General features: G+C 57.9%; 1 protein-coding gene across 1 annotated transcript; it reads right to left on the reverse strand.

Annotated features, from left to right (window-relative positions):
* Window positions 1–718: 718 nt before the first annotated feature.
* UPP2 (uridine phosphorylase 2) lies at window positions 719–7410 on the reverse strand. The gene is made up of 7 exons (XM_074910415.1): window positions 7385–7410; window positions 6658–6775; window positions 5577–5735; window positions 3611–3725; window positions 2781–2990; window positions 1460–1606; window positions 719–990 (listed from the first exon to the last, which is right to left on the reverse strand). Exons 1-7 carry the CDS (start codon window positions 7408–7410, stop codon window positions 818–820), a joined length of 948 nt encoding a protein of 315 aa, XP_074766516.1. The 3' UTR covers window positions 719–817.
* Between the last annotated feature and the right edge of the window lie 1193 nt (window positions 7411–8603).

The raw sequence follows: 8603 nt of genomic DNA on the forward strand, positions 1-8603 counted from the left end.
CCAAAGATGTCAAAATTAATTTGGAAGCAAGCTTGTCGGTGAACCTGAAGAACTGGAAGGGATTTTAGTGGGAAATGCTGCAGGCTGTAGGTGACCCTCCATGAAAAACCCCTCCACTCGACCCAGGTGCAGCGTAGTGTCCTACAGCCTGTGGAGACACTTAAAGATGATTTTCTGGATCGTTGGTGTGTTGGTTGGCAGCTGAGGGTGAAAGGCGCAGTCCCTGGCAGGGACGTGGGCTCGGGTCGAGGTTGTACCAGTAACGTGTGCTCCATCCCCCTCAAGGGTTCCCGAGCGCCCTGTGCCCAACCCCACCGGGGCCGAAGGTGCCGGGCCGGGCCGTGGGCGCGAGGGGCTGCCGGCACCCCCGCTCCGCTGCAGAGCTCTGCTGCGCCCCAGCCTCGGGCGCATCTTTACATAGCGCGTGACTGAAGTCTGGACGGCCCTCGTAACAGCGAAGGATGGCAATAATGGCCACAAGTGCGGGTGAATTTTGCATGTCATTTACTTAGGCTTTGGCTTTATGCCGAATGTGGAGGGGTCTCCTTCCCAGGCGATCGCTGGGGACCGGAGTGACCCCGGCGGGACGGTCCCTTCCAGCCACGGGCTGGGGGGCAGGAGCGTGCGGGTCCGTCCCGATCCCTGTGCCGAGTCTGGCCGGAGCCGCCCGGGGTGCGCAGGGCCGTGGGTGCGGCTGAAGCCGGTCAGAGCTCGGCGGCGTTCGGCGGCTCCACTTCCCGCCTGCGCCGCGGAGGGCACCGGCCCGCGGGTTCGCCCTGGCCCCGGCTCTGGTCCCGGCCTGGCAGCAGCGGGGCCATCACTCGGCGGGGCACAGCCCGGTCCCCGCCGGCGGGCGCAGCCCCAGGCGCTTCCGAATGAAGGCGGCGATCAGGCGCTGGGGCCGGTGCTGGAACTCCCGCAGCACCTCGCGCGGCGCCCGGATCTGGTCGCCCTCCAGGCGGTCCAGGAGCACCACGCAGACCACGGCGGCTGCGGGACAGCCGGGGGGTGCCTGACCTCGCGCCCAGGGCAGGCACCCCCTGGCCTGCGGACACTGCCCCGAGGGCAGGAGAGGAGCCCGGTCCCGCTGCCCGCCCCGGGGGACGCGCCCGAGGGGCCCAAGTGGAGGGACGTGGGGACCGGGCACCTCCCGCTCGCCCCCTCCTTCTCCAGCAGAACAGGGGGAGGCCGCTGGGCCGCTGCGCCAGGGCTCCTTCTAAGGCCAGGAGAGGGAGGAGCAAGGCCTCACTTTGGCTGTGCCTAACATGCGCTCAGGCCTTCTAAAACAAACTTGTGTTTTATTGAGGCACAAAATTTGTTTTAGTGCATTCTATAGTTAAAACCGTTAGAAATGTGTTTTTGGCCCTCGGGCTGTCTGATTCTCGGGCAAACCCAGCTCCCAGGCCGGGGCAAGGCGGGGGGGCACGGGACGAGGCGCACACGGCCGGGGGCGACTCACCTCTCAAGCCACACAGCCTGCACAGGGCCGCGAACGCCGTGGACTCCATCTCAATGTTCCTCACGCCGGCGTCGTAAGCTCTTTTTAAGTACTCTAACTTTTTTTCACTGGAAAAAGAGCACAATGCTCCATCTAATCTTCCCTGACCTTGAAAGGAAGCAGAGAAGCGTCACTGCTGGCCCCGCGCGGGTTTGCGGTCACGGTGAGCGGGGGTTTGGATGGGAAGCGCGGCAGTGCCTGCATGTTGTCTGAAGCCGACTGATAGTTACTTAACTCCTGTTAACCTCAGTGTTTACAGCAGGGCACTGTGCCTCTGCCCGGATGAGGAAATTGCACAGGTTTTAACATCTGTAAAAAGGAGGAGCAAGCCCGCAGGTGTGGAGCACGGGGGGGGTGTTTTGCCCCTACAGGGGCAGCCCATCGCAGCTCCTCCGAGGTCGGTGGCGTAGGCCCACCCTGGAGGTCTGCCAGGCTAAATCCCCAGAACGCCACGCAGCTGTGGAAGAGGTGCAGCAGGCTGGGCAGAAACGGAACACTGGGGAGAGGAAAACACCCTTCGTTTCGGTCTCATTTTTCTTCAGGGGCTGCCCTGGCTGGCAGGCGGCTGGAGCTGCTTGTGCGCAGCGTTCCCTGCCCAGTGCCATCGGCACTGGCGGGAGCGGGGTCCCGGGGTGCTCGTGCTCCCCCCGCTCCCCCCTCGGTCCCATCCCAGCCCCCTCCTCAAACTCCACGGGTGGCTCTGGCTGTCCCAGAGCCGTGCCCGGTGCAGCCGCTCCTCTCGCACAGGATGGAAAGTCCTTGATGCGTCGGACGTACCTGCGGCTGCGCTAACCTGGGCAGAGCACTTCGCTTTATTGCTGTTCCCATTGTTAATCCTCTCAAATAGCTTTTTTGTTTAAATAAAACATGGCCTTGAGCAACACACAGATGGTTGCATCTGCGAGCAGATCCGAAGGTTTATAAATAGTCCTCAGGTTATTAATTCTTCATTTATTACATTTCATCTACTCTGCAATCAGCACTTAATTTTGCAAAGGAAACGGTTCCAGAGTAACCCAAGTCTGTTTACGTAAATGTCACAGGCTTCCTGACATTTTTCTAGTGTTTGGTAGTTCTGAGGTTACAGCCTCGTAGGAAACAACTCAGCCCACCCCAGCTGCCAGGCCTGTGCAGGACTGTGGGCCAGGGGCTGTTTTCTTTGCAGGGCTGGCCTGGCCAAGGGCCGAAATGGGGGTTGCATGTTCTGGCAGTTTTGCCTCCACCAGAACGTGAAGACTTGGCACTATCCGGGAGAAGGAAGGACAGTTGAAGAACATTTTACCTTCATAGAAGTCGTAGGTGCACATGGTGTGGCCGATGAGCGTGGGGAGGTCGGGAATCTCCTTGCTGCAGGTGAGGAGCTCCGCCACCAGGTCCCTGTCGAGCTCCGTGCTCCGCACCACCACGTCATCCAGCACCACCTGCTCAAACCGCGGCTGGAAGGAAGAGTCCACCGCCATGTCCGTGATCACAATGGACCCGGCCTCGACCCCTGTCAAAATGAGGGCTGAGGCTAAGCCAGAGCTCATAACACTTGTGACCTGCTGCAGAGCTTCAGCATGACAGGAGAACCTCTACAGATACACGTGTGACTGCAGGATTATTCTTTTTAGTGAGTAAAACAGATGTGAGAGAATAATTGAAATTCATGTGGTAGCACAGATGTACAAGTAAAATGCACAGAATCAGCACATGATGAGTGATTGTGGGACTGTGCTGAGCAACAGCGATTTAATTGCGTCTGCCTTGCAGAGATCATGCCCCCCCAGCCTGTGCAGGCAGCAGCACTGCCCCAGCCGGGGACCCCCAGCGCAGGGGACTGCAGGCACCAGGACAGCCGGGGGGATCCCGCAGCACGAGGGTGGCTTCCAGTCAAGTGTTTTCTGCTTGAATTGTGGCACCCGGTTGTTGTGAAGTCAGAGCCTTTGTTCGTTACATAGACATAGACACTCTGTGAAGCCATTCACTGGGTTTTAACCCAAAACAAAATAACACCTTGTTTGGTATTTGGGGACCTGACAAAATGCTAAAGCTTATCATTGCGTGACCTATTGCTGAGGATTTTATTTTTTTTTTATTAATAGCTCTCAAGAAAGACCATGGATAGCTTACCTAAGCCTCCGGAAGTACCGATGCGTATAATAGTGACGTCTCGGCACTTTGCGTGGTGGAGCAGTTTGATTAGCTCGTGGAGCATGATGGAGATGGAAGGGATGCCCATCCCATGCTGTCGGGAGGAGAGAAAGGAAAAGTGTCATTCGCTGTGGGGCTGTGGCAGGTATGTGATGGCAGCAAGCTTGGGGTTCTGCTGTGGCCTCTTGCTGCTTCTGAGGCCAACAGCCATTTTTTGAGGGGGGAGAGATATCTGAGTAGTGTTGCAGCCTGCCCAGGTGAAGCACCTCACCTTCTTCTCCTCCCCTTGATGCCTTTAAGGCTGTTCTCATCTCATCCCCTCCAGTGCCTCCCGGCCCGTCTGCCCCACACTGAGCTCCAGGTGCGCCAGGCATGTTCGTGCCCCTCGGTGAGGGCCGGTTTCGGGGCCAGGCCTTTGCCACTGAAGCCTCGTGCCTCGCAGGCCACCAGTCCTGCTCCCTGGCTCGTGTCCCCTGTCCCCAGGGCCTGCCCAGCATCTTGCGGGCTCCCCCCTGCCCCGGGACCGGCCTCTGCCCTGGTGCCGCTGCCGCTCCTTGGGGCTGGCAGACGCTTGGCAGATCACGAGCTGTTGAGGCTGCCTCTGCTTTCCCCAGGGCTCCCTCACATGATCATCTCGGTTTTCTGCTCCATCGCTCAACCAACATCCTTTTCTCGGCTTTACCTCTAAAAACAAAACCCATTTGGTGGTGCGAGGTTTGTTTGTTCCCATGAGAAATGCCTCACGTTTTTTTGATTTTGCTATCGTGCTCAAAAACCTGAAGGAAGCACACGTGAAGGAGCAGAGTTAATTTAACGTATGCAGGCAGTTCTCGTACTGCTTTGTCTCTTTTCATTTGGTGAGACTGATGGTCTGTAGGCTTGTATCGTGTTTTAAATACAAAAACTTCTGCATGTTGTTATTCCAGAACATCAGCCTGACTTATTTGCCAATGCCTAAAAAATTTATTCTCATTGTAAATATTCAAAGCAGGAAACTGTGTCCCTGCCTCTGGTATGTTTGAGTTAATTTGTGTTTCTAAGCAACTTGCAAAAATGCGATGTTGGCAGCTGCTCTGCACGAAGCGTTTTTGGGGGAGGCTCTGTGCGTGCTCTGCCCCGCGTCCCCTCGCAGGGACCAGCCGGGGGGTCGATGGCTTCTGCGCTGGCCCAGGAGTGGCGCGTGGCCAAGAGCCCAGCGTGGGCTTTTCGTCTGGGCGCCTCACGGCTGCTGCCAGGCCGGGCAACAGCAACACTGGTTGCTGGTTCTGTCAGATTGATTCCCTCAGGCTTCTCCGTCAGTCAGGTTTGGTTTGGTTTGGTTTGGTCAGAGGTACCGAGCGTGAGCTCTGTCACGTGGGTGATGCTGTCTCCTGTAAATCAGACTAAGCTTGTGCCTGAAGAAATGACAGCAGGACCCAGCCCTGGGGTGCGGGCACTCACCAGCACAGCCCGTATTTGCCTTTTCTCTGTGCAGTACCAAAAATTCTGCTCTTAAAGAATAATTAAGCAAGGTTTTTACTTCAGAGCTCATGTCAGTGTAATAGTTCCAGCAATGTTTCATAGTTCATGCGTGGTGGGAAGTGGGCTTTGCCTCTCAGATTGCCAGGCTGCTGAGCTGAGCAAAACATGTGCATGTTCATTTTTAATACAAAGCTTTTTAAACCAAACATGTGGGGTGCCGAGAAATATCATTCAAAGAGAAGCAGCTTTACCACGGCTGAAAGGCTGTGCTGGTGGCAACAGCTGAAAACTGAACAGAGGAAAAAAAATCTGCCGGCGGGGCTGCGGGAGGGAGAGGTTGTGCTGGCCGCCCTCTCTGCCACCGGGGCAGATGGGCGCCGTGCCGGCAGCAGCTCAGACCCTGGGGCAGGGGCCGCCCTGAGCACCCGTGGTGGAAAACGCGTGCGGTGTGGTGCAGCATGGCACGGCACGGCGCGGTACTCACGCTGACGGAGAGCACGGGCCCAGCCCGGTACATGGCGTATCGGTCCGTCCCCGCGCAGATGTCTGCCAGGTCCTTCCCGTCACCCACCAGTCCCAGCTCCTTGTGCATGAACTGGGCAAACGCCCTCATCCTGTTGGGGCTGCCCCCAACGCAGACAAACTGGGAGTAACATAGGAACATGTCAGTGCTTTGTAGCTAAAACCGGTACCAAGAGTCGGTCTCAGTGCGGCAGCGGGGGGCTGCGCCAGGCACGTCTCCCCGAGCGCGCTGTGGGATGCCGCTCCCTCGCAGGCATCAGGGGACTTCAGAACAACTGAGGGTCTCTGAGCCAGGAGTTAACACTAAAACCAAGCAAGGTCCAGACAGCTGCACGGCTGCACACACTCGGTGTCAGTCCCAAGCCAAGACAATCTCAAATAATTCAGCAAATCTAAGCTATTAGTATTCCTACTGACAGCAAAGCAAAACCAGATGTTAGAGGAGCTCGTCATTTAATTTATTCTATCAACAGTGCCGACTGCAATTAGCGAGCACTGCTGATGACACAGAGGCCATAAAGTCAGGAAGCAAAAAGGACAAATTTTACATATTGAAGGAAAAAATGCTCCCTGAACGTAGGAGGGTGACCAGTGTGTGGCTGCAAGGACAGCGCTGCTGATCTGGCTGCCAGTGGTGCAGGGGAGCGGGACCCTGCCCGTGGCTCGGCCCCAGGACCCCGGCTCTGGGGGTAAAGGCTCCGGTTCCAAGCGGAGGAGGATGCGGATCATGACAGGCTGGCTTCGGCAGTAGGTCTCAGCCAAAAATACTACATCCCCCTTCCCTTGTCTCCAGTAGCTGATGATTAGATGCTTTGGACAAATGCTTCCTCCGTCTGTCCTCCAACACGGGGACAATATAAAATTAGGTTTTACGGAACTACAGGTTTTTAAAAGGGTAATTTTCTGTTGGGATTTCTGCCCAAAACAAGCAAGGCTGGCTGACCTCCCTGCGCAGGCTGCAGCCGGCCCCTGCCCCGGCGGGAGCGTGGGACAGCAGAGCTGCGGGCGGGAGCTCCTGCCTCCCTCGGGCACCTCCTGTTTACCTTGACATCCCCAAACATCGCCGGCAGGTTGTGCGTCTTTGTTCCCAAGTCCAAGTGATACAGCACGTCCTCCTCCATCGAGTCCAAGTGTGGGTTTTTAACGTGGACTAGCCCACTGCTGTGGGGAGACGGGGCAGAGGGGGGTCAGGGGCCCCGGGCCCTGGTGTGGGAGTGCGGAGAGGGCAGGATGGGGCAGGGGTGGCTGGGAGCCCCCCAGGGGCCACACGTGGCCCCGGTGTCAGGGGAGGGATGGGACAGGGGCACGGCTGCCTTTGTCAGAGCCCCACTGTCACAGGAGCTCCTCGTCCAGCACTATTGGTGACCCTCTGACATCGCCGTTATTGTGGCTGCCTCTTCGGCAAAAAGCATTTCTCAGTGTTTATCATCAATTTTGTCAATGGCAACCTTAGCTCTTCCTTTCACATAATTCTGACAGAAATATCTAGCGGGTAATGTACTGTGCTGTTTTGTATGTGACAGCTTATTAAGCTCTTAGCAAATCAGGATTTTATATTTATATTGTCCCAAATAACTGCCTGGCAGCACAAGCAGAAATTCAAATTCAGATTCTGCAGGCAGCGGGAGGCCAGTTTGCCTTCCCCTTCCACCTGCTTTAATAGGAGGAAAGCCACTTACTAACAATAGAGGTCAATTTTATAAAGTCTTAAAACCCAGAGAACGTTTTTCTTGTCTTACTAAAACAAATTCAAACCCTCCGGTTACTCACCCGGAGTAGTCTGTTGTTTCGGTCATAGCAGCTTTCCCGGAGTCAGCTGAAAGCGATACTCTGCGGCGGAGGCAAGGCAAACACCCCGCTATTTCTTCAGCTGTTGGGTTTGGGAGCTCAGGACAGGTCTGAAGGGTCTCTGCGGGGGGTTAAATACGCTTCCTCGCTTTGTGCGGCTCCCAAGATCAACAGTGGCACCGCGGTCCCCCCCCACCCGCCCCCCCTTTGCCCCGTCAGGTGCGAGAGGTTCCTCCTCGGCCGGCGCCGCGGTTTCTCCCAGATTGGCTGTTTTTGCAGGTGTGTCACCGTTAACCTCGGCTTGCCTTCCGCGGGGCCGCTGACCCGCTGGCCCTCTGCCCGCCGGGCCGTGTGGCCGGCACACGTGCACACCGGGGCGCTGGCCCGCCCGTCGCTGGCTGCAGCTTCGTGCCAAGGGCTTGTCGGGTTCACCGCCGCGTCACGGGGCCCCGGGGATTGGGAGGGCGCTCCCGCCCCACACACCGGCTTCAGGCCCTGCCTTCCCCGGCCCACCCGCTGCAAATTCAAACCCAGCTGCGTTTCTCTGGGGTGCACAGAGAAGGAGTTAATGTTGTAGCAAAGCTCCACAGGCAGCGGTGGGTCCCTGTGCGGGTGCCATCAGCCTGTGCCCGGTGCTGGCAGCCCCAGGTTGTGTCAGTGCTTGAGGGGACGCGCTCCCCGGGGCTGGGGCTGGCTCCAGGGCCAGGGCTGGGTGTGCTTGGCTTCGCCCCAGCCAGCCCGTCTGAGCGTGGGGTCGCTGGAGGCCAGGATGGCTGCTACGTTTCGAAGTGTCGTGGTCCTCCTGGGCGGCCCAGGAAACTGTCTGAGAGGGCTGATGCTCCCCAGGTGAGCGTTGGAAGGCAGACGTGCCCGTCCGTCCCCACCAATCCCCGGCTTCACCTCCTGGCTCTTAACCCTGACAAGTGACTTGCAGTGGATTTGCCTCTCTCGTTGGCTGCAGTGCCCAGGTGCAGCGACGGCAGAGGCTGCGCCGTTCCCAAACTGATCGCAAAGCAACTCGTCCTGGCCTGCAGAGGCCGATTTTCTTTCTCGGCAGTGCCCAGGCAGTGGTGCTTGTTCTGTCTGCACCCACCTCCGGCTCAGCCCTGGGGTGCTGGACGGCCTCTGGGGAGCAGGCGGCAGCGCTGGGGTGGCCACACAGCCCCGCCCGCGGCTCGGAGCCGAGGGCAGCACGGAGGCC

Source organism: Athene noctua, chromosome 7, assembly GCF_965140245.1.
Source record: "Athene noctua chromosome 7, bAthNoc1.hap1.1, whole genome shotgun sequence".
In the NCBI taxonomy this organism is placed as follows: domain Eukaryota; kingdom Metazoa; phylum Chordata; class Aves; order Strigiformes; family Strigidae; genus Athene; species Athene noctua.

Bases quoted from the DNA above. Each gene is read 5' to 3' on its own strand.
- UPP2 (XM_074910415.1), bottom strand. From the start codon at position 7,410: ATGACCGAAACAACAGACTACTCCGG. The intron at 2,991-3,610 runs GTAAGCTATCCA...TCATTTTGACAG, and splicing joins CGGTACTTCCGGAGGCTTAG to GGGTCGAGGCCGGGTCCATT. The intron at 1,607-2,780 runs GTAAAATGTTCT...CTTCCTTTCAAG, and splicing joins CACCTACGACTTCTATGAAG to GTCAGGGAAGATTAGATGGA.